At 42.8% G+C, this 26,633-nt stretch overlaps 1 protein-coding gene across 1 annotated transcript in view; it reads left to right on the forward strand.

The window, feature by feature from the left end:
- The window catches only part of LOC134608596 (cathepsin E-B-like), a 35,240-nt gene extending 19,072 nt beyond the window's left edge, over positions 1 to 16,168 (forward strand). The window contains exons 5-9 of the mRNA XM_063451539.1: positions 5,152 to 5,351; positions 5,482 to 5,604; positions 5,875 to 6,016; positions 7,110 to 7,208; positions 15,988 to 16,168. Coding sequence (XP_063307609.1) covers positions 5,152 to 5,351; positions 5,482 to 5,604; positions 5,875 to 6,016; positions 7,110 to 7,208; positions 15,988 to 16,152 — 729 coding nt within the window. The 3' untranslated portion in view covers positions 16,153 to 16,168. The remainder of the gene's footprint in view (positions 1 to 5,151; positions 5,352 to 5,481; positions 5,605 to 5,874; positions 6,017 to 7,109; positions 7,209 to 15,987) is intronic.
- The last annotated feature ends 10,465 nt before the right edge of the window (positions 16,169 to 26,633 follow it).

The raw sequence follows: 26,633 nt of genomic DNA on the forward strand, positions 1-26,633 counted from the left end.
GAAAGATGTTTGTGTAGGAGTAGGGGCACACCAGGTACCTCCATAAAGTCTCGTAGGTCTCCTCGACGGTAGTTGAAAAGTAGGTTAGCAAGAATCCAACAATACGGCTCCCGTGAGGGATAGAGTACAGATGGAGGGTCCACCATCTCCGAACCCTGTTCACCAGGTATGCGCTCCGAGGAGACGGGGCAGTCCTGCCATCTTATCCCAAGATCTTAATGACCGGGGAAGTAAAGACAACCGGGGTTTCCGGTCTTACCATGTGATCCATACGTACGGTTTACCTTCAGACCGGGTAATAAGCCTTCCTTAATCTTGTTATCCGAGCAAGGCAGTGCCCGTTTGCTCCATGAAGGTCTCCATATCTCCTGATATCTTGACATGGGAGAAACTGTCTGCGCAGTTTGTTCGTAATGGTCTGGATATCCAAAACAGAAAGCAATTCTCTGTATTATATGGTGCAGAATATACCAAAACCTGCACTCTCGTAATACCGGAGGTCCATCCGTTAGCCGTACCATCTCCGGGAGTGTGTGTAAATAAGTGGGAGTCTCCCCCCGTTATACCTCTGTGTATTTCTAACGTGTGTTACAGCGGTCCGGATCCAGTAGATCCATTACAGTAGATAGAATAGAGGGATCCAGTCTAAGTATGTATATCTTGCATGACCAGGCAGACCTCTATAACGAAATTAGTAGCATGGACGTCAGCTCTAATTGAATGCAGGAGGGACGCCTCTCTATGTAGTCATCAATGTCTTGCACAGGTACAAGCCTGTGTGATGAACAAATGGCCGGTACTGTAGAGCGTCGAGTGTATGAGAGAGCCGTGCTCTCTACTAATGTGATCGCATACCGTGATAGCGCCCGGCTGCTAGCCTGAGCGGGCCGCACCCATTAATAACCAACAGCAGAGTCTACATCCGTGACCGGTTCTCTCTATGAGAATGTGTCCTCTGTATCCAGCCCAGTATCTGGTTGAGGTCGAGGGAGGGGCTGCGCCCTCTAATAACAAATCAGTATCCGGTTCTGTATATGAGAGGGGTTCGCCCTCTGTTTCTGAAAATAAATATACTCGGATCGAGGTGATGGAGGGCCGCACCCTCCTGTGATCCAAAGTAGAGTCCCTAGAGACTCAGGGTGACCAACTGCAGGGCACACCACTTATTAATGTCAGCATAAGGCTTCGGAAACAACGATGGAAAACTATCAACTGACTATCCGGATCCCATGCGCGGGGTCCAGGAAGACCGCTGGTAGTCTGAGGAAAGCTGGAGACGTTCTCCGCAATCCACGAGTGCCCGGGAGGTCGGAGGAGGTCAAGTCAGGCCTCTCGACGACCCGAGCGAAAAGGAAAAGGAAGTCATGAAAGAACAAAAAAGCAACAATTAACGTAGATAAGAGTAAATACACCAATTCTATCTCAGATAGAAGGCAAATAGCAGGCCGGAAGGTAATAACAGTAAGCCCCACTGGACAGGGCCAGGAGCTAACCTAACGCGGGAAAAAACTACCGACACCTATAAGGATTCCGGGAGGCAGATACACAGTAGATGTTAAAGACAAGGAAAAACACCGCTTTCTCCTGTAGGTGTCTGAGTACCGGTCCTTGCCTGCGCGAAGTTCTCCTTGGAGATGTGCCGTCGCCGGTTTGGAGTAAACCGTGGATGTGTCCGGGGTCTTCATACGAAACCCTGCCCTTCAGGCATGAGGTTTAGGGCCTTCACCCTTCCCACCATATTCAGATGGCCGTACATTGGTGTCCTCTTGGATAGTATGGCAATGGTACTTGTCTGGACACCTGCCTATTTCCATGTCATGCCTGCGGCCAAAAGGGGTTCGGCTTCAATAGAGCAGGCCAAATGAATGGACACAGAATAGTTGGCCAAGCAAATAGGCACGGACATAGCGGGCCCTTCAAATAGGCACGGACATAGCGGGCCCTTCAAATAGGCACAGACATAGCAGGCCGTTTTAATGGGCACAGACATAGCAGGCCAATCCTGGGTTTCATATTAAATGAGTAATGGGGACCTCTGATTTTGGCATAGTCCCCCTAAATGTCTGTAAATCCTCCAGGTATCCTGTGACCTAGGACCCTTAGACACTAATCTTAGACAGCGTACTACTATGTGAATAAACCGTAACCGGGACTGGCGGTCCCTAAGTGCCCAGCAGGCAACATAGAGGTAAAACCCGTTTTATTGGGTTTAAGCTGGATATGTTCCAGTGATATAGTGTCCATAAAATCAAGCTCTGCTGAGCAATACCTTCTTTAAAGTGCAAATTGTAATGCACATGTACATACAGATCTGTATGATCTATCTTATCTTTATTGTAGGTCATCATCATCGTACCGCCTGAAGGGTATAGTACTCATGGTCTCTTCAGGAGGTCTCTTCAACTCAATGAATCTTCCCAAGAAGCCTGATAAGATAGAATAGTATCGGCATAGACAGGACTGACGTCTACCGTCAGTGAAACTCACAGCAATCCGTGATATCTATAGCACTAAAACTCACAGCAAGCCGTGCTATATACACTGACATAGAACTCACAGAAATCTGTGATATATATATATATATATATATATATATATATATATACACACACACAGGCCTAGAACTCACAGGAATCTGAACTCACAGGAATCAGTGATGTATACATATACATAGCCATTGAACCCACAGTAGTCTGTGATATAAATATACATATGGAAACTGACAGTAATCTGTGATATATCTACCTGAAACTCACAGAAAATACGAAGCCTTCTGTCATGTTATAAAATTGCTGTAAAAGGTGCCCAAACCAAGTACTGAGTCCATATGCATGCTTATACTTTTCAGAGCTCCGATATTGTTCTATGTACACTCCTTATTTTATTGATTGCATGTAATATTCTAACTTACTGAGATTGTGGATTTGGGGTTTTCATGAGCTGTAAGCCATGATTATCGCTCCTATGACAAAACACTGCTTGAACTATTTTGCTTTGCATGTAATGCGTCTATCACATATATTCGTTTCCCATTTTACGTTGCATTACTGAAATAAATGAACTTTTGCACGATATTCTAACTTTTCGAGTATCACCTGTATACCTTTCCTTTGTAGGTATTGAAATCGACATATTTTATATATGGTATTTAGGCTGCCAAGGGGTAAGAGGCAGTGGTTACATTGCTTTGTATTGTGAAGGGGTCCTCCAAGATTCAGCTTCATGTCTGTCATTGGTTAATCTTATTTTTACATGTAGAGTTCTGTAGGCATCGGTCTCTGTCCATGATGGTCATGGATCATTTTGTTATACAGCCACTAGAGGAAATTAAGCCCTGCAATGCAAACTTTTTGTTTTGTAACCCTATACAAACTGTGGTGGAGTGCTTTATAATGCACGCAAATTTTAAACACGCTTGTCTTAGAAACCTTGTCTAACACTTCAAATAAATATACAACATAAACTTCAAAAATAAATCTGCACACATCTGTTCTACATACTACACTGATTTGTATAATATCCAGTGAAGCATACTCACATGGAGCTGAGCTAATAAGCTAGTTCACTTGGGACACCTCTAGCCTTTGAGGGAAGTGGCTGCCTTATCAGGCTCAATGTTCATTTGACCAATCCTTGGGTCTTCACTTGCTTCGCTTCAGTATAGAGTTAAATGTCTTTGGCGAGGGTTCACACAAAGTGTGGTGGCAGCAGGACTTGATTAGTTTGAATCCCACACTTGCGTTTTGTACTATTGGTTCACAAATAGTGCTGACACACAATTTGTATATTTGTGCATGCAGACTTACGGAAACAAACTAAAGTTATTTACGTCAGTGGCCCACCCTCTTACCCCATCCACTGACATCCTGCTCACCAGACTCTGCTGTTAGGGGGTATGGATTTACTTGAAAGGTGATGGCATACGGTAGGTGTTTACCTTTAGCGATATCCTGTGAGTTTCCCTCCAGCATCAACTCCGATACAGTGTTTGGCGGTAAATTATATATTTTTTTCATGAGCTGAACTCAAAAATCTAAGAATCTTTCTTTGTACACAAGACCTATTTCTCTCAAATACTCACAAATCTGTTAGTGAGCAGTCTTTACTGAGATCATCCATCTCACAGGTGTGGCAAATCAAGATGCTGATTAGACGGCATGATTATTGCAAAGGTATGCCTTAGGCTGGCCACAATAAAAATACAAAAAGAGAAGTCCTGCGCTTAAGCAGCAAGGACTACAACACACATCAGCCCCAATATATAGTAAAAACCAAAGAAAAGAATGTTACTTGCGCTTTCTCCTTAATCCCTATGTATATTTAGACAAATGGAGGTCATTTAGTTGCTCCAATGGCCATTGGAGGGAATGCCCGCCTGCCAACGTCAAGGCTGTCTCATTAGAGATATCTTTGCCAGAAGCTCAAGGAAGCAGGCTGAAGGGTCAGTGTTAGGACCCGCTTAGGGGGTCTGCCTTGACGTTGGCAGGCGGGCATTCCCTCCAATGGCCATTGGAGCAACTAAATGACCTCCATTTGTCTAAATATACATAGGGATTAAGGAGAAAGCGCAAGTAACATTTTCTTTTCTTTGGTTTTTACTATATATTGGGGCTGATGTGTGTTGTAGTCCTTGCTGCTTAAGCGCAGGACTTCTCTTTTTGTATTTGTATTTACTTTGTATCACACAGCCTGGTTACAATGCTGCTACCCATCCCATGTGTTCCCTATTAAGGGTTAATAAGTAAAGGGGTGTATATAAAAAATACCCCTTTCTGTCTCATTAGAGATATCTTTGCCAGAAGCTCAAGGAAGCTGGCTGAAGGGTCAGTGTTAGGACCCGCTTAGGGGGGGGTCTGCCTTGACGTTGGCAGGCGGGCATTCCCTCCAATGGCCATTGGAGCAACTAAATGACCTCCATTTGTCTAAATATACATAGGGATTAAGGGGAGAGCGCAAGTAACATTTTCTTTTCTTTGGCCACAATAAAAGGCCAACACAGATTTGAGAGAAATGGGCCTTTTGTGTACATAGAAAAAGTCTTAGATCTTTGAATTCAGCTCATGAAAAATGGGGGCAAAAAAGTCTTTATAATTTTCTTCAGTGTATGTCCATGTAATAAGTAAGAACACTAAATATGATCTGCCACTACAGGTTCAAGGTATCACTGTACGGAACCAGCTCTTTGGTGAGAGTTCTTCAGAGCCAGGCAGTACCTTTGAGGATGCACTTTTTGATGGAATCTTGGGCCTTGCATATCCACTATTGGCAGTTGGAGGCTGCACTCCTGTCTTTGATAACATGATGCATCAGAATTTATTGGAAGAGCCCTTGTTCTCCGTCTACATGAAAAGGTAATTTAACCCACTTAGTCTGATCTGCCATTGATAAAGCACATACCTCAACCCAATGACGTAAGAGGTTTAGCTAGAAACTCTTGTATAAGCCAACATGTCTAGTCTATATATTGTGATCTTTCTCTAGAGATTATAACTCAACTGATGGAGGGGAGCTGACATTTGGTGGCTTTGACACATCCCGCTTCTTTGGGCAGCTGAACTGGGTGCCTGTCTCTAACCAGGGCTATTGGCAGATTCAACTAGACAAGTAAGATGGCACGAAATGTATGCTACAATTAAGCATGTTCATGTTGTAAAGCAGCATGCTAGGCAAATGTTATCAAGAGGCTGGCATACATACCAAGAACCTAGCATCTATGTTTGTAATTCCATGATGAAATGCCACATGATGCCAGTGTCCTATGGATACTGAATTTGAGATGTATCTGGCCATCTTTTTGAATGTTCAACAAAATTATAGCTATATGCTTCTAACTTTTTTGTTTATTTATATAAAGCTTACTTTGTGCTTTTGTAGCATACAGGTTGCAGGTGAAGTGGTATTATGCAAAGGAGGGTGTCCAGCCATTGTAGACACTGGCAGCTCCCTGATTGGTGGTTCCTTGTCTGACGTCCTACAACTCCACAATGCTACTGGTATTACAGATGCCAATGGAGAGGTAGGAATTGCATGTAACTTAACACTTCCTGTTCCTTTTAAGGCAATATAGTTACTGGTTCCTTTGTTGCCTATTAAATCCAAATCGCAGTGTAAAGCTCAGCTTGTAAAACTTAAAGGGACACTATATAGTCACCTAAACAACTTTAGCTTAATTAAGCAGTTTTGGTGTATAGATCATGCCTCTCTGGTTTAACTGCTCAATTAACTGCCATTTAGGAGTTCAATCGCTTTGTTTCTGTTTATACAACCATTGCCACACCTCCCCTGGCTCTGACACAGCCTGCATGGGGGAAAAAAAACTGGTTTCACTTTCAATCAGATGTAATTTACTTTAACAATTGTATGAGATTAAAGTTCAATTTGCAGAGAAATATACAAGAGGCTCTTGCAGGATCTAGCAAGTTTTTAACATAGCAGGGGATAAGAATATCTAATTTAAACAGAACAATAAAGGAAGGATAAACATTAGATGACTCTTTGCAGGAAGTGTTTATGAAGGCTGTGCAAGTCACATGCAGGGAGGTGTGACTAAGCGATTTAACTCCTAAATGACAGAATTGGGCAGTGAGACTGCAGGGGCATGATGTATACACCAAAACTGTTTCAGTAAGCTAAAGTTGTTTTGGTGACTTTAGTTTCCCTTTAAATATGTAGATCAAGAAAACATTGATGCACTCTGCTACTTTACATAACAGATTATGTTCAACCCAGTATGTCTTCCTCAAGACTGGTTTACAGGTCTAAAGGAAAACCTCATAATTAGTGATGAATGGGTTGCAATTTGCCATCTAAGTGCATTCAAAAGTGGATAATGTGGCAATGCCAGAAATGCAAATAATGATGTAATGAGGTAGAAGTTCAGAATATTGGGAAATCCTATGTTGGCATTTTGGTGATTCCAGAAGAACTCCTCCATATCAGGCTTAATTGTAGCATAAAACGTGGATGCAGGCTGATCGACATGAGATGTACGCAGAGAATGTAAGGGTAAAAAAAAATCCACTGCTTTATAATTCTTTGCAATCTAATACAGGCACTTGATGATTTCCATCCATTAGGACTTATTTCAATATTTGTTATTTTTCTTCTAGTACAGCGTGGATTGCAATAGGTTGCATGAAATGCCAATTGTCACCTTTACTATTAATGGAATCGGATACACACTGTCTGCTAAGCAATATACAACAGCGGTAAGACTTGATCACTGTCGTCTTGGTTGCAGATGCACTCTGATCTGTATGCATAGTCCGGGAAAAAAGTAAGGGACCTAAAGCCTCTGATGCTAAACACCACTCAAACACTTCCTCAGACAGGATTGGAAGTCAATAGAAGACCCACATAGACTAATCCCTGTACTGTAGGCATGGTAGGCATGATCCCAGAGCTGCAGTCCAAAAAACTGGTCAGGGTTTTGGTCCAATGCAGTACAGTTTTGGGCGATGTCTACATACTCAACTGAACCATTGTAAACTGTGCTCCAGGTGAGAACTAGAGATGTCGCGAACATAAAATTTTCCGTTCGCAACCGGGCGAACCGCCATATACTTCAATAGGCAGGCAAATTTTAAAACCCACGGACTTTCTGGCCACAATAGTAATGGAAAAGTTGTTTCAAGGGGACTAACACCTGGACTGTGGCATGCCGGAGGGGGATGGAAATTACATAGTTGATGCAGAGTCTGGTTTTAATCCATAAAGGGCATAAATCACCTAACATTCCTAAATTGTTTGGAATAACGTGCTTTAAAACATAAGGTATGATGTTGTATCGATCAGGTAGTGTAAGGGTTACGCCCGCTTCACAGTGACAGACCAAACTCCCCGTTTAACGCACCGCAAGCAGCCCATTTGCACAAGGTTGGATACCAAGCTAGCCATGTCCTGTTCCTTGTCCTCACTGATGTCATTGAAGGTCTCTTCCTCCACCCAGCCACGTACAACACCAAGGGTCCCCGAAAGGTGACAACAAGCCCTCTGGGACGCCTGCTGTGTTTGGTCTTCCACCGCCTCAAAGCCACCTTCCTCCTCTGACTCCTCTTCTTTAGACTCCTCTCTCTGCATTATTATAAGGTGTTAAGTAGTACTATTCTTATCAGTTTAATCCCTGCTACGTCCCCTATCAGGGGACGTGTTTATAAGGCATCGATTTTAGGAAGCGGGAGATGGAAAAACATGCTTGGTTGGTCCTCCTACTTCAAATTTGGGGCACTGCGCGTGCAATCTAATATGCCACCAGATAGGAGTGGTGTGTTAAGTAGTCCCCCTCATCAGGCTTTTTTTTTTTTTTTTTTTTTTAGTCGAATGTATCGCCCACTGTCAGTCCCTTCGAGACCCATCCCTCATATCTTAATAATTTATTTTTTTAATTCTTTATTTTTGTAGTGCATATAGATAAAACATACTCGCGTGAGGTACCCCAGCGGCAATCCTCAGGTTCATTGTCAGCTTTTGTTACATGAAAGGCTTCAATGATACTTACACAGGTTAACAATGAGGGAAAGGGTAATGAACACATGCACATTTTTGTTTTAAAACAGGCTAATAACAGGTATGATCTTGTATCTATAGCTTAGTGGCAGTAGTGAGTCGATTACTATGCAAAGGTAGATTAAACTTTACAGTTTAAAGCAAGATAAGTAGATGCTGTATGGTGCTTGTAATAAGCTGGGTGGTTCCTTTAACCCCTTAATGACCAAACTTCTGGTATAAAAGGGAATCGTGACATGTCACACATGTCATGTGTCCTTAAGGGGTTAAATGGGGATAGGATTCAACCCTTAGGCCCCTTATAGCCACACGAATAGTAAAGTTGGCTCATCATGACAGACTAACTTACAGTTGTGCCATATACTTATTATGCAGGTTAGTCAGTGGGGCGCATTAGCAGAGTGACCTTGTGAGCCCCTGTGTAGCTGATGCCCCCTGTGGGTTGTGTGTGTTCTCGCTGCATCCCGGCTCTCTGTACGTGTCGCGGTTCCTTCAGCTTTGGTCCGGAGATGCTGTTTGGAAATCCAGGAGTGGTTTGTGTGGAGGGTGTCGCAGGCTGACTTTTGATGGTGTGCGCCGCTTGGCTGTGTCTGTCTCTTCCGCCCGGCTCCAGTGTCCTGTGGTGAGTTCCATAGGATGATTGTCGTGCTGGGGCACTGAGACACGTGGCTGCTGCACCTCCGGTAGCTGGGTCGGTTGGTGTCTGTGAGCTGCCCTGGTTACGAGTGGTGCAGGGAGATGGTTTTCAGCCTCTCCTGCACAGCACTGGTGCACTTGTCCTCCGCCATCTTTGATGCAGGTCGAGGTGGTAGTGTTGTTTTGGTCCTGGGTGATTTGTAGCGGTCGGGGCCCCAGGGTGAGGACTGGGATCACCCCCGTTGGTCCAGAGGGGGGGGAACATGGGACAGGGCCCTGTTAAGCGGGGCAGCAGAGCAGCGGCCGTCTGCTCCACTCTCCGCCGGAGTAGGCCTCCACTGGGATCACGAAAGTGTCTCCTCTAAGGGACTGAAGCTCAGGGAGCCAGCCTCTCCTCGGACCCAGTGCCCCCTGTGCACTGAGGGCCACCGTTGCTGGTCGGTATAGCCTTTAAAAATCTTAGTTTCAGGGCTTAAATGCAGATAAATTGCCAGAGCTGATCTTTCTTGCTGCCATCCAGCTCAGCGGCCGCCCCAATCTAGACTTTTTTTTTGACCTAGGCGACTTCTCTTCTCAGTGACAATACCTCCTGCTGCACTGAAGGTCCTTTCTGACAGGACACTTGAAGCGGGGCAGGCCAGAAGTTCTATTGCAAACTGGGATAGCTCAGGCCACAGGTCAAGCCGGCACACCCAGTAGTCAAGGGGTTCATCGCTCCTCAGAGTGTCGATATCTGCAGTTAAGGAGAGGTAGTCTGCTACCTGTCGGTCGAGTCGCTCCTCTGAGGGGGGATCCCGAAGGGCTGTGGCGATGCGTAGGACTTAAAAAGCTCTGCATGTCCTCTATCAACAACACGTCTGTAAAGCGTCCTGTCCTTGCCGTCGTGGGAGGAGGAGGATTACTTTGACCGCTTCCACTGTTAGATTCCCACTGTGCTATGACATCACCCTTATACGCTGTGTAAAGCATACTTTTTAATTGATTTTGGAACTGCTGCATCCTTTCTGACTTGCCGTAATTCATTAGACCAAATCCTGCTTATACCGGGGGTCTAGTAGCGTGGACACCCAGTACAGGTTGTTCTCCTTCAGCCTCTTTATACAAGGGTCCCTCAACAGGCACGACCGCATGAAAGACCCCATTTGCACAAGGTTGGATTCCGAGCTACTCATTTCCCGTTCCTCCTCCTCAGTGATCTCAATGAAGGTATGTTCTTCCCCCCCCAGCCACGTACAACACCACGGGTACCAGATAGGTGACAACGAGCACCCTGGGATGCCTGTTGTGGTTGGTCGTCCTCCTCCTCAAAGCCACATTCCTCCTCTGACTCCTCTTCCTCACAATACTCTTCCAGCGTTGCCGCAGGTCCAGCAAGCGATAGGGACGCCTGAAATGGCCACACACCTTCCTGGCCTGCTTCAGGACGTCCTGTAAGCCTGTGTACTTATGCACAAAGCGTTGTATGATCAGATTACACACATGTGCCATGCACGGCACATGTGTCAACTTGCCCAAATGCAATGCCGGCAACAAATTTCTTCCGTTGTCACAAACCACTTTGCCGATCTCCAGTTGGTGCGGAGTCAGCCACTGATCCACCTGTACGTTCAGGGCGGACAGGAGTGCTGGTCCGGTGTGACTCTCTGCTTTCAGGCAAGTCAATCCCAAGACGGCGTGACACTGCCGTATCCGGGATGTGGAATAGTACCTGGGGAGCTGGGGGGGTGCCGTTGATGTGGAACAAGATGCAGCAGCAGAAGAGGACTCAGCTGAGGAGGTTATGGAATTGGATGGAGTAGGAGGAGTAGAGGAGGTGGCAGCAGGCCTGCCTGCAAATCGTGGCGGTGTCACCAACTCCTCTGCAGAGCCACGCATTCCATGCTTGGCAGACGTCAGCAGGTTTACCCAATGCAGTGTAGGTGATATACCTGCCCTGACCATGCTTTGCAGACCAGGTATCAGTGGTCAGATGGACCCTTGCCCCAACACTGTGTGCCAGACATGCCATAACTTCCTTTTGCACAATCGAGTACAGGTTGGGGATTGCCTTTTGTGCAAAGAAATTTCGGCCGGGTACCTTCCACTGCAGTGTCCCAATAGCTACACATTTTTTTGAACGCCTCAGACTCCACCAGCTTGTATGGTAAAAGCTGGCGGGCTAAGAGTTCAGACAAGCCAGCTGTCAGATGCCGGGCAAGGGGGTGACTTTGGGACATTGGCTTCTTACGCTCAAACATGTCCTTGACAGACACCTGACTGTGGGCAGAGGAGCAGGAACTGCTCAAGGCGAGAGATGGAGTGGCGGATGGTTGAGAGGAGGCAAGGAGGACAGAAGTGGTTAACGTGGCTGAAGATGCTGGACCAGGAGGAGGATGGCGGCTTTGAGTTTGTGTGCTGCTTGTACTCATGTGTTGATCCCATAGGCGTTTGTGATGTGCGATCATGTGCCTTTGCAAAGCAGTTGTACCTAGGTGGGTGTTGGACTTCCCACAATTCAGTTTCTTTTGGCACAGGTTGCAAATGGCATCGCTGTTGTCAGAGGCAGACACACAAAAAAAATGCCACACTGCTGAGCTCTGCAATGACGGCATTCTGGTGGTGGCAACAGCATGCGTTGATTGGCGTGCTGTCTGGCTGACCCCGTGTGCCGATGCATGCTGTCTGACTGTGCCACTAGCTCCTTGCGACGACCTCCCCCCTGCTTCCAACTCGTCTCCTCCTCCTCTGTCTCCCCATCTGAACTTTCCCCCTGTTCTTCTTCTCTTCTAGCGGGCACCCACGGACGCATCGTCATCATCAACCACTTCACTTGTATCTGACAACTCAGCAGGAAGCAGCAGCGGGTACATCATCATCCTCACACCGTACGTCCATGTGTGTAATGCTGCCTGCCTGAGACATCCCTGTTATCTACATCCTCTGGCAATAATGGTTGCGCATCACTCATTTCTTCCAACTGATGTGTAAATAACTCCTCTGACATACCAAGTGAAGCGGCGGTGGTGGTGGTGGGGGCAGGCGGGTGAGTGGTATCTTGAGAGGTGCCCGAAGCTAAGCTGGAGGAGGATGGTGTGTCAAGGTTCCGAGTGGAAGCTGTAGAAGATTGGGTGTCCTGTGTTAGCCAGTCAACTGTGTCCTCAGAACTATTCGAGTTCAGGGTACGTGGCCTCTGAACACCGGGCATTATTCTAGGGCCAAAGGGAATCACAGCACCATGACCACGACGGCCCCTGCGGGGTGGCCTGCATCAGCCTGTCTTTTTTTCGATTAGTGGTACTATGCGTGCAAGCTACTGTGACAACAGATATGAGTTGCACTGGCAGAAGTTGGCAGAGTAGACGCTGTAGGCCTGACACACATGCTTGCAGACAACTAACTGCTATTCAATCTATTACAGTCCAAATATTTTTTTTTTTTTAAGGTACACTACTGTTACACCAGATATGAGTTGCACTGGTGTGACACTGTGCCCTGGCAGGCCCTGAAACACACACGTGTGAAGGAAACTGACTGCTATTATATTACAGTCAAAGTTGTTTTTGGTTTTTTTTGTTAAATGCAAGCTATTGTGACACCAGATATGAGTGAGTGGTGGCACTGGGCAAGTAGGCACAGTATACGCTGTGAGCCTGACACACGCTGGCAGGCAGGCAACTGCAATTAGATTACACAGGGGAAAAAAAAGCAGACTGATGTTCTAGCCCTAAAAAGGGCTTTTTGGGGTGCTGTCCTTACAGCAGAGATCAGATGAGTCCTTCAGGACTGTAGTGGACACTGAATACACTAGCCTAGCTATCAATTTCCCTATCAAATCAGCAGCAGCTACACTGTCCCTCTCACTAAGAATGCAGCTTCCGAATAAATCTAAAATGGATGCTGTCCAGGAGGTGGGAGGGTCTGCTGCTGATAGGCTGGAATGTGTCTGCTGACTGTGAGGTACAGGGTCAAAGTTTACTCAATGATGATGAATAGGGGGCGGACCGAACATCGCATATGTTCGCCCGGTGTGGCGAACGCGAACAAGCTATGTTTGCCAGGAACTATTTGCCAGCGAACTATTCGGGACATCTCTAGTAAGAACCAGTGCTGTACTATGCACTTTACCAGAGTACTGGCTGTAGATTTTATTTGATCTGTTCTCACTTTTTACAATTGGCCAATGTTTAAAATTAACCCAAAAATAAAAAAACGCAAACTAATAAATAAGAATCCCTGTTTTTTTTTTTTTTAATTTTAATTTTTTTTTTGGCAGCTATTCATCTAGTTGCTGTGTAAACCTCTCTACAGACTTCCACATCCTTGTTCTTACTGTAAACACTTTAATAAAGGGGATTTGGTCTAATGCAAAACAGTCTAAATGTGACTTCATGCCCTGTTTATGAATAGATTTCTAGACCATGGTTTGCATTGGTCCTAGATATAATTGAATAATGCTATAACCAGAGTTGAGCGGACACCTGGATGTTCGGGTTCGGTCGAACTTTGGCAAAAAGTTCGCGTTCGGGACTCGAACTTGACCCGGAACCCCATTGAAGTCAATGGGGACCCGAACGTTTGGGCACTAAAATGGCTCTAAAGTCCTGCAAAGGGCTAGAGGGCTGCAAAAGGAAGTAATATGTATTGCCCAAGTACTAATATACTTACTCAGTGGAAGAATGTTACACTGTGTATACAATTTTTTTTTAAATAAGTATAGAAACATAGCTAAGATTCAGCTGTAAGCATTTGCAACACTTACAATCAAGTAACACACATTCATATAAAATGTAAGTTACTTGGCCTATCAATGTAAAGATTAGGGGGGCCTAAAGTAAAATAAGGGGGGGACCCATTAGCGAAGTGCGTGTGTGTAAAGACATTGTCAAAAATAAATAATAAAATAAAACTTACCATTTTGTTTTCTTTTTATTTTTTCCTCTACAGGTACTTGGCTAATGGTCCCCTAATTATTTTTAGGGTGAGGGGGTAGGTGTTAATTTTTATTTTTTTTTATCTTTTTTGGGAATGGTGTTGACTAGGGGTTTGGGGACAGGGGGGGTTCATTTTTTTTTTATTCATGGCCCCCGGCTGCCGCTCAGCGGTGGAGGGCCATTGGGAGGACAATAGGTCGTCTCCCCCCCCCCCCCAATTGGTATTTATGGCCCCCACCTGCCGCTCAGGGGTGGGGTCTGGGGGGGGAGGACAATAAGTCCCCCTTTAAATTAAAAGCCCCCACTCGCACGTCACAAGTGGGGACTCGGGAGGGGGGCCCCGTTTAAATTTTTTTTTTTTTTTTTTTTACCGTGAGCAGCCACAGGCTGCTCACTGTTTAATAGACATGCCCCTACATAGAAGCCATGCCTACTAATGGCATGGCTGTGATTGGCCAGTGCAGCATGTGACCAGCCTCTAAGGGCACACGAGTCAAACGCTTGTTGATTGGCTGCCCTGCAGCTTTTCAAATTGCCGAACACCAAACTCGAACCCGAAAAGGTTACTGAAATGCTCGGGTTCAGGGTCAAAAAAACTTTAACAGTTCAGGTTTGCTCAACTCTAGCTATAACCCCTTTGAGGTGTTCTTTTATAAAATAGATTTATACATGTTAAGATATGTTAAAGGGACACTGTAGGCACCCAGACCACTTCTGCTCATTGGAGTGGTCTGGGTGCCAACTTCCACTACTCCTAACCCCGTAAGTGTAATTATTGCAGTTTTTTATAAACTGCAATAATTACCTTGCAGGGTTAACTCCACCTCTAGTAGCTGTCTACTAGACTGTTCCTGGTCTATAGCACAGGAAACCTGTGCTCACGCTGTGTGAGGACCTCCAGCGTCGCTCAAATCCCCATAGGAAAGCATTGAAATTTGTTTTCAATGCTTTCCTATGGGGAGACCTAATGCGCATGCGCATTAGGTCTCCGTGGGCGGGATCAGTCTCGCCGGCCAACGGAGCCAGTAGGAGGAGCGTCGCGGAGGAGGAGACAGCGGCGAGGGACATCGTCGTTGCCTCAGGTAGGTGACTGAAGGGGTTTTCACCCCTTCAGTAACTGGGGATTGGTGGGTGGGTGGGAGAGGGACCCTCCGTGCCAGGAAAACAGATCGTTTTACATTCAGTCACTCCCATACAGTGTACACAATCCCTCCCCTCTGCCTGTGATATAATTAACGAAAACCTTGGATTAACTCGAAGCAGAAAAAACATACATTTGTACAAACTCCAAAATAAAACATATCCTCACATCCCCTGGTAGCCACGATCTGGGTGAACAACCTATCCAAAAATCACCCAGATTGGTTCAGGTATTTCCTGGAAATCTTACTTTTGTCCCACCGTGCACATGGTCCCATGCCCAAAACACTTCCATACACTCAACAACAAAACACCGCTGGACAATTTAAGATGGCTGCCGCCACATGTTTTAATCTGTTCCAGTTAAAAGTCCAAAGGGCAGAAACAGTAATTTTGAACATGGGTTATCACAGGGCCCATAGTCCCAGGGTAGGAGGCTGGCAAACAGGCCCCTCCAAAAACCAGTTGCGAGGTTACTTTCGCCACAGTAATATTTCCTAAAATACTACATTGGATGTAATTTTCTCTAGTTTACTTCGCAATTCCATGAATAAAGAAAATGTTAGTGCAGATATGCCATGCGTATCTTGATGGGAATTAAATACCTCCCCAGGAAAATTATCCATTAGGATAAATGTCATGCAGTGCAAATCTGTATATAAATCCTTACTTTTGTAACTGTGGAATGATGTATCAAAATAACCCATACACTTGCTGTAATTTTTTGTCATTTGGATATAGTTTCATCTGGCCACATGCCCCTATTAACAATCTCCACTTTATTTTTCTTCTCTAGGAGGGTGACAATGTCTGCAGTAGTGGATTTCAGGGGCTCGATATTGGATCCCTCTGGATTCTGGGTGATGTGTTCATTGGCCAATATTACTCTGTGTTTGATCGGGGGAATAATAGAGTAGGGTTTGCTCCATTGGTAGCTGCCTATGAATCCAATGAGGTGTGACTCAAACCTTAAGGCATTTAGCACAATAAAGTGTTCTGTTCAGATAAATGGCTTCTAGTTTTATTGCAAACACTCCAATGGTTGTTCATGCTGACATCTTATCAAACTCTGTGTGGTTTGTCTTGTTTTTTTTTTTTTTTATTTATTGTTTTTTTAAATGCCCACAATGCAGGGCCATTTGGATCTTATTCACAAGTAACCAGGGCAGGTGCAAAGATTTTTGGCTACAGATGAAATGTTACCAGTGTCTCATAAAACTTTTGAATTTCTTACCCTCTTTACGATGTCTCATCCTAGCACACTTTGTGCCCCTTTACTTCCCTCCTCTCTTCCTCCCCTCCCTCCCATCCCATATAGACCTAAATATATACACAATCATAGTGTAAAATGTAACGCAGGCATGCATACAGAGCAGGGACAGTTCCAGAACCTAACCTCAGGATGGGCACAGGTAGTGGGTTGTGGCTGTAATTGAAAAGTTAGTGGGTGTACTGGGGGGGGGGGGGGGGGGGGGCTAGAGCTGTAGTGGAGGGGATGGTTAGGATAGGAAATGTAGTGGGGGAGGATATTGACTGAAGTAGGTCAATGGCTACGATTTGGGAAAGGGGCTGTGGTATGGGCTGCAATTGGGATGATATTGGTATGGAGTAAGGGAATAGGGGCTTTAATGGGGTAGGGTTGCACATGGGGGGTTGGGGGGGACAGGGGCTGATTTAAAAAAATAATAAAAAATTATCGGATTTAAATAAATCTCTCCCCCACCTAATCTTGTACACCTTCTAAATTCTACATATTAAAAGGCTACCCTTTTCCTGTGCGGACCATAAACCTGTATGTGTCCCAGAAAACATGGTGGATTTTGTCTCCCTGGTTCTTATCTGCCGTCACATTCTATGTTTCTATGTTAACCATTCGGCCCAGCTAGTCTGCCCAATTTTTAAATACTTTCATTAGTCCCTGGCCTTATCTTAGTTAGGATAGTGGGTTATATACCACTTTACAGGCTAGCTCACCTGCTCTAGTAATTTATCAAACTGTGTACATTATCCTGCGTCACTTCTGTTCCTACATCCTCTATGGTGTTGGATGTCTGGAGGAAACCTGACAAGTTGAGAAACTTGCCGCATGTTGGACATGCAAATTTTTAAATTTATTATTTTTTTTCACTGGGACACAAACTGCATAATTTGCTTTACAGAAAATAAATCTGAAGCGCTTCAAATTTTGCAACAAACTAGGAAATTCCTTCTTGACCCCAAAATAGCAGTCAGATCAAGCCGCTATTACCCCACTAATCAGAAATTATATCTTATGTTTTTGCAAGTATTTATCCAATTGCAGTTTAAACATCTGTATGGACTCTGATAAGACCACCTCTACAGGCAGAGAATTCCATATCCTTATTGCTCTTATTGTAAAAAAAATTTTGCCTTTAGATAAAATCTCCTTTCTTCCAGCCTAAATCCGTGACCTTGTGTCCTATGTATAGCTCTGTTTAGGAATAGATTTCCAGATAATGGTTTGCACTGGCCCCCGAATATATTTGTATAATGTTCATATCCCCTCTGAGGCACCATTTTTCAAAACTAAAGAGATTTAAATTTGTTAACCTCTTTTCGTAACTAAAATGCTCCACTTTTTATCAATTTTGTAGCTCGTCTCTGCACTTCTAGTGCCATGATATCTTTCTTTAGAACGGGTGCCCAAAATTGCACAGCATATTCAAGGTGTGGTCTTATCAGCGATTTTATAAAGCGGCAAAATTATATTTTCATCCCCCTATTTATACTTGACAAAACCTTACTGACCTTAGCAACTGCAGATTGACATTGCATATTGCTGCCTTACTTGCCTATAATAATTCACAAATCCTTCTCGTGTGTGGTTATCACTAATTCACTACCATTTAGGGTGTAAGTTGCTTGTGCATTCTTAACCCCGGAGTGCATAACTTTGCATTTCTCTACGTTAAATTTCATCTGCCATTTTAGTGCCCAGTAACTCAATCTATCCAAATCCCTCTGCAGCAAAGCAATATCCTGCTCACATTTTATTCCTTTACAAAGTTGTCATCTGCAAACACTGATACATGGCTTTCAATGTCTATTTCAAGATCATTTATAAATATGTTAAATAGAAGCAGTCCCAAAACAGAACCCTGAGGGACACCACTTACCACTTTTGTCCAGCCTGAAAAATTACCATTTAATGACAACTCGTTGTACTCTATCCTTAAGCCAATGTTCTACCCACTTTACAAACTGATTGGTTCCGAAGCCTAGTTCATAACTAATTTCCCATAAACTGCAATGTAATAAGCATAGGTTCTGTTCCTGACCAAGAAATGTTACTATGGAAAAACTAAATTAAGCACAAATACAAAATATAGGCTTAACAAATACATATGTTGTAGGAACATTAAAGAAATACATACCATATTGAATTCTTCATCAAATCATCTTCAATGAAGAGACCTGTTGACCTTGATGAATGGGGCACCGCACAGTCCTCCCTCAGTTGTTTGGTACTTGTTGAAGGCTGCACCTCACTTGTTTCTGATTTGTTTAAGACAGAACTAGTCACAGCAGCTTTCTGTAGACAAGCTGTAATAGTGGTTTGCTTCCAACACATTCTTTTCTTTTTGTTGTAAATTTCCTTATAGTAGGCATTTCTTAGATCTCTAGCAACTTTGGTACTTCTCTTGTGGGGATATTTATGGGATAACAGTAAACAGTTGAGAATTGCCCACTATTTCAATTCTCAGATCCCAAAGATCGTTATCGTGTAAGTGAAATGTATTTCATATAAATAAAATCACAATTTGTTATAAAAATACAATTTATTGTGACATTTTTAAAATAATAAGTAACATGCGTGACAATAATCAATGAAAATTCAGTATAACATGAGTATACATGAGTATACAAATGGCAATGTAAAAACCTCTTCCAATGGCTAAGACAAGATTTATGACTGTCTTTCACAGAGAACAAGAAAGTTTCACACAGAGCAGAATTCCTCAGTGCAGCGTAAGGTCGTAAAAGTTTAGCTGACAGTTAGAATAACGCTTTCAATGCTGGCTAGACCTCCTAGGTAATTAAGATCTATTCTTATGTAATTTTAAATAAAATAACATTTATACCAGCTCATTAGTCACTTCATGGAACCATCCAATAAAAGAAATCTACTATGTTCTATAAGCTGAATTTTTAACTTGCCTAAACAGATATTTTCTTATTTTAGAACAAATCAATACGCCTGGATACATATCACGATATGCTATCATGTGATAATAATCCCATTAATATATATAATTATTAATCCCATCTGCAGATTGGGATGCTATACCCATATATATTCTTTAGTAACTAAGATTTCTGAATATCGAAATCTGATCGTGATTTATCCAGTCATATATCATGCTATTAGAAATTTTTTAATTAATTTAAATTAGTTAAATGAAACCAGTATATTTACCAGTTAAAGAGATGTTCTCAGGTAGCTAAGTGTCAAGGAATGTTTCTTTCTCTGCTCTGACTCTGCTTGCTTATTACTTAGCCTGCTTCCGACTTTCTCTGCATTCCCCTGCCTCCCCTGCATTCATCTGCATACCTCTCTTCCCTTTGTCTTCCCTTTTTAAAGGGAAAATGTCTCTGTTCGTCACAAGGTAATAGACCAATAGAAACACTAGAGGTGTCATACCTTCCAAATAACAATTTAGTATTTGGTCTAAAAATGGTGGCTATTTTGACGTCATTTAGTTTATCTTTATAGTTGCTATTTAAGTTTACTCGTCAGATCAAACAGTTTCTTTAAGTTTTGTCCAGACTGTGTCTGGCAAATTCTGCTATTTCTAATATGACAGTTATAATACTAAATATGACCCTTTCACTACAATGGGACTGTTACAAATCGCTATTTGTAACTAGCCCTTTAAATGGAAAATTGCCCTGCTTCCCTGGATTGCGGAGAAGCCTATTTGCCAGCCTCCTTCCTTATGACTATGGCCCCTGGAAGATTGTGCCCCTGAAAACTGATGAACTTTTATTGGGTGTGTATGGCCCTTTAAGAACTGTCTGGGGACATATTGTGACTTTGCTGAACAATACCCCTTTAAGACTATGTCCCCAGACCTGTAAAATAACTTGCCCCTGGCTTTCTCCCACTTGGTTCAGTAAATAGGGCTTACTGAACCAAGTACCACACAGGCGGACCACCCAGAAGTTAAAGTGTGCAGGTAATTTACCTCCCAGGCTGTGAGGTTACTGCAGGTTAATTGCACGTGGCGGCGGCCATCTTTGTTCAGTCGAACGCGGTCAGCGGTGTATGCTAAAGATTCTGTGGAACTGAAATCGGCTACACATTTTGCCGAACACTGCTGACCCTTACCTTCTCCTACACTTAGTTTTTCAGCTCCAGAGACTAAGTCCCGTTCGAAATGGGACTTAGTCGTTTTTCCGCATGAAATTGACCGGCCGCACAGCCCAAATCTATGGAACTGTTTTGGGCAGGAAATTGTGCTTGCGGTCGGCCATAAAGGGACCTCCAGCTAACTTTTGATCCGCTGGAGGGATTTGGCTGATTTTTGGAAGTGTTTATGTTTGATGTATGCTGAGTTCAAATATGTAATTGTTGTGGAGATTGAATGTATAGTTTTAAAGTTACAGTGTATGTGTAAAAACTGTATTTTTACTGTATGCTATAATTATGTTATATGTTTATCTGAGGGGAGGAGATGTGGGGGTGGTACCATGTATATGATTGGTTAATTTCATCCTCCCCCTGGAAGTGTCCTGTGTGTACATTTTTGTAATAAAAAGCAGGCTGGGTGTTCCAGTCCTCAGTTCTTCTTGACCCTTCAAAACGTAGCCTTGTCTCGTTATTGGAGGGAATTGCTGTATCACACTGGGGATTGCTATGCTCTGCATATTCCCCTGAGCTTAATCACTTAGCTCTTTTAAAGAGCTTGTTCCGGATACGCTCTCCTGGAGGAGAGGTCTTCCCCACACGGTCCTGGAGGACAGAAGCCGATCCAGGGTGGAAGGAAGACGGCGTGGCTCCAGTTAAGCTACGGAGGTTGTGGAGTCTGCGGTGGTTGTGGTGTCGTCTGCAGTGCTTGGAGTCCTCTGTAAGCGCTAGGAGCATCCATCAACGGAGGGTACTCGGTCGGAGTACACGGAGCTCCGTTACAGGGACGTTATACATTATTGAAAGTAAAATTAAATTATTTAATCTTCTCTGTCACAATGTCTGGGTTTAGAATGTATTCTATTCCATTAGCAATTAGTCTCTTATCACTTGGTTTGTTTATACTATGCATTCCTTTAGCTCTGGCAAAGTGGTTAGTTTTACAGAAAGGATAGAAATTTCGTGTCTTTTAACTTGAAAATAACAAAATGGAGTCTGGTCTGTTCAGAGTGACTCAGAATATACACTTTTAATTTCTATCATAGCACAAAATGTCTGCCGATATAAATACCCTGACACTCTCAAAGTTAGAATCTTATGATTCAAATATTAATTGCCTTTTCTATGTGTGAAAATGCTTCCTCAAGGCTTTTCAAAGTGAAAGAATGAATAGGAGTTTCAGGTGCTGTAACATCTTCAACTTCCTCTTGTTCTTCCATATCTAAGAGGTCTTAATTTGTAGGTTCTTCCTCGTGGCTTCAAGAAGGTCATTTATGTCAGTTGCAGAGATGTCCAGGTCCAATCTGTTGCCAAGAGTAATGATTGCTTCTGTGTTCTGCTGGTTCTTCAAACCCTTCAACATTAGTACCAAAACTGACGGCAGAGCTTTTTCCAAACACCTTTCATGGTTGTCTCTGAAATTTTGTTCCAGGCATATGCTGTAATTTTTATTGCATCTAACATATTACATGATTTTCTCCAAAAATCTTTAAGACTTGGAGCTGTCTCATTATCTGTTTTAATCAACATTTCAAATGTCTGCTGACGGTACAGTGCTTTAAATGTGGCGATAACTCCTTGGTCCATTTGTTGCAAAATGGAAGTTGTATTTGGTGGCAAGAATATGATTTTTGACATGGGTGGATGACCGGGTGCATTATCTACAAGCAGAATTACTTGAAAAGGTATTGATTTATCTTCACAATTTTTCACTTCAGGTACAAAATAATGTAAGAACCAATCTTCAAACAGCGAAGCAGTAACTCAACCGTTTTTATTTTTTTGCTTTTCACAATTCCTTTAAGTGCCCGAGGGTTTTCTGCACGATGCACCATCATGGGTTTTAACCAGCTGCATTCCCACCAAGCAATAAAGTTAGTTGATCTTTCACTGGTTTAAAACCTGGGCATTGATGATTCTTCTTTTGCAATGTAACTTCTTGATGGTATGCGCTTCCAAAAGAGACCAGTTTCATCTGCACTGAAAACCTGTGATGGCGAGTAATTTCCCTCTTCCAATATTTCTGCTAACTTAGCAAGAAACAATTTAGCCACTTCTGTATCAGCACTTGAAGATTCTCCAAGGATTTTTGTTATGCCAACCAGCTTTTTTTTTTGTACCAATCAAACCACCCACTGCTTGCAGAAAATGTTTGCTCAACGTTGCCTCCTTTTCTTTGTTTCAGCATCTCAATAAAGCTTCAGCACTAATGGTAGCATAGGTAACAGGCATATGGAGCCATCCAGTTTGATCACTTATCCATGCTGTTAAAAGTTTTTTTTTTTTTTCCATATGAGGAATAAGGCTTTCATTTTCCTTGGTTCGTATCCAAGTAGAATGCAGGGATTGCACATTTTTTACTTTAAATATTTTTCTCTCTTTCAAAATTGTACTCACAGTTGATTTACTTAGTGAATATTTGGTAGCTAATTCTTTAGTGGTATATCCAGCATCATGGTGTTCAATTTTGTTCCTAACGTTATGGCCTTTCGTTTTTTTTATATTTTTATCACAAGCACGAACTGTAACCTCCTTTTTTCTTTTTGGTGGCATTGAGTCCTCCTTTACTTCTTTCTCAACGTCCCTCTCTCCTTTATCACTTTCCTTTTCCTTTAATTTCACACCTCTCTTAAGCCTTCCTCCTTCTTTCTCAACTTGCCCCTCTCCTTTATCACTTTTTTTTGTCTCCTTTAGGGAAAATGCAAGAAGTCCCATTCACACTCACATCAATCTCAGTCACAGACATACACACCTGTTTTTTTTTTTTTACCTTACCTTTCACTCCTGTTCACTCTCCTAAGCACACTCCCATCAATCTCAGGCACACAAAAAAAGCATACAGGTACATTAAAATGAAAGTTATTTTGACGAACAATTAGATGCACTGTTATAATAAAAATATGGAAGCCCTAATCAGCAGTAGCAGGTCAGGCAAAACTGTGCTCAGTGTTTTTAAAATGGAATGCCTTTTTTTTTTTTGTCCCCATTTAAAGAGTTGAGATAAATTTCTCGTTAACCCAACCTTGTCCAGTGGCTAATATATTTACTAAGCCTTCGATCCATTAAACACATTTCTGCACGTCCATACAGCAAGGTGAAAGCAGATTCTGGCAGAATTAAGACACGTTAGATGTGGGCTTTTATTTGGAAGGTTGACCTGCATTCTTTATCCATTTCATAAAGTGTATCTTTATCTATGACATTCTAATGCAGGTGTTTAATACCAATTATAGTACATCACATACACTGTGTGCAGAATTATTAGGCAAATTAGTATTTTGACCACATCATCCTCTTTATGCATGTTGTCTTACTCCAAGCTGTATAGGCTCGAAAGCCTACTACCAATTAAGCATATTAGGTGATGTGCATCTCTGTAATGAGAAGGGGTGTGGTCTAATGACATCAACACCCTATATCAGGTGTGCATAATTATTGGGCAACTTCCTTTCCTTTGGCAAAATGGGTCAAAAGAAGGACTTGACAGGCTCAGAAAAGTCAAAAATAGTGAGATATCTTGCAGAGGGATGCAGCACTCTTAAAATTGCAAAGCTTCTGAAGCATGATCATCGAACAATCAAGCGTTTCATTCAAAATAGTCAACAGGGTCGCAAGAAGCGTGTGGAGAAACCAAGGCGCAAAATAATTGCCCATGAACTGAGAAAAGTCAAGCGTGCAGCTGCCAAGATGCTACTTGCCACCAGTTTGGCCATATTTCAGAGCTGCAACATCACTGGAGTGCCTGAAAGCACAAGGTGTGCAATACTCAGAGACATGGCCAAGGTAAGAAAGGCTGAAAGATGACCACCACTGAACAAGACACACAAGCTGAAACGTCAAGACTGGGCCAAGAAATATCTCAAGACTGATTTTTCTAAGGTTTTATGGACTGATGAAATGAGAGTGAGTCTTGATGGGCCAGATGGATGGATTGGTAAAGGGCAGAGAGCTCCAGTCCGACTCAGACGCCAGCAAGGTGGAGGTGGAGTACTGGTTTGGGCTGGTATCATCAAAGATGAGCTTGTGGGGCCTTTTCGGGTTGAGGATGGAGTCAAGCTCAACTCCCAGTTTCTGGAAGACACCTTCTTCAAGCAGTGGTACAGGAAGAAGTCTGCATCCTTCAAGAAAAACATGATTTTCATGCAGGACAATGCTCCATCACACGCGTCCAAGTACTCCACAGTGTGGCTGGCAAGAAAGGGTATAAAAGAAGAAAATCTAATGACATGGCCTCCTTGTTCACCTGATCTGAACCCCATTGAGAACCTGTGGTCCATCATCAAATGTGAGCTTTACAAGGAGGGAAAACAGTACACCTCTCTGAACAGTGTCTGGGAGGCTGTGGTTGCTGCTGCACGCAATGTTGATGGTGAACAGATCAAAACACTGACAGAATCCATGGATGGCAGGCTTTTGAGTGTCCTTGCAAAGAAAGGTGGCTATATTGGTCACTGATTTGTTTTTGTTATGTTTTTGAATGTCAGAAATGTATATTTGTGAATGTTGAGATGTTATATTGGTTTCACTGGTAAAAATAAATAATTGAAATGGGTATATATTTGTTTTTTGTTAAGTTGCCTAATAATTATGCACAGTAATAGTCACCTGCACACACAGATATCCCCCTAAAATAGCTATAACTAAAAACTACTTCCAAAAATATTCAGCTTTGATATTAATGAGTTTTTTGGGTTCATTGAGAACATGGTTGTTGTTCAATAATAAAATTAATCCTCAAAAATACAACTTGCCTAATAATTCTGCACTCCCTGTACTATCACTCATGTACACTGTGCCATCTATTCAATAAATGTTCCAGATTCTTTTACATCCTGGTCTAAACAGAAAAATACTCATATTGGATAGAAAGACAAGCTAATTACAGTCTACAGATTTCAAACTGCGCCAAAGCCCTGATGGTGTAACTGTGGAAATGATCAATAAAGCACACATGGGGCCAAGTGCTGAATGACAATACCTTACCTTTTACTCCTGTTCACTCTCCTGGCCTCAAATTAATTTTCCAGTGCCTCCAAACACGCTCAGAGGTCCCATTCCACAGATCGCTGAAACAAAATGGAAGGCGGAAATAAAATTGTGCGCACATCAGAAAGAAGTTCGTAAAGCGGGAGTTCGTAAACCGGGAAATGCCTGTATTCATCTAGACCAATTTCTTTTAGTTTGAAGCCTAACCTGTTGTGACGAACCGTATCAGATGCCTTGGCAAAATCCAAGTAGATCACATCCACTGCAACACCCTGATCTATACTTCTACTTACTACTTTGTAGAATGCAATTAAGTTAGTTTGACATGACCTGTGCTTCATAAAACCATGCTGATTATTGCTAATAACACAGTTCTTCCCAATGAATTCCTGAATATTATCCCTTAATAGGCCTTCACATATTTTCCCAGTTACAGAAGTTAAGCTCACAGGTCTGTAATTTCCAGGCAAGGATTTTGAACCCTTTTTAAATATAGGAACCACATCTGCCTTCCTCCAGGTATTACCCAAGCTAAATTTAACAGGGTTGGGTAAATAAAGAATACATTATATACTCTGCAGAGAAGGTAAGACTTATCTCCCAAATTAAAGTAGAGTAAGATGCCAGATCATAGTTACATACATCGTTACATAGCTGAAAAGAGACTTGCGTCCATCAAGTTCAGCCTTCCTCACATTTGTTTTTTGCTGTTGATCAAAAAGAAGGCAAAAAACCTAGTTTGAAGCACTTCCAATTTTGCAGCAAGCTAGGAAAAAAAATCCTTCTTGACCCCAGAATGACAGTCAGATTTATCCTTGGATCAAGCAGTTATTACCCTGCATTGACAGATTATATCCTTGGATATTCTGTTTTTGCAAGTATGCATCCAGTAGCTGTTTGAACATCTATATGGACTCTGATAAAACCACTTCTTCAGGCAGAGAATTCCACATCCTGATTGTTCTTACAATAAAAAAACCTTTCCTTTGCCTTAGACAAAATCTTCTTTCTTCCAGTCTAAACGCATGACCTTGTGTCCTATGTAAAGTCCAGTTTGTGAATAGATTTCCACACAATGGTTTGTATTG

Source organism: Pelobates fuscus, chromosome 1 (assembly GCF_036172605.1).
Source record: "Pelobates fuscus isolate aPelFus1 chromosome 1, aPelFus1.pri, whole genome shotgun sequence".
Classification (NCBI taxonomy): Eukaryota; Metazoa; Chordata; class Amphibia; order Anura; family Pelobatidae; genus Pelobates; species Pelobates fuscus.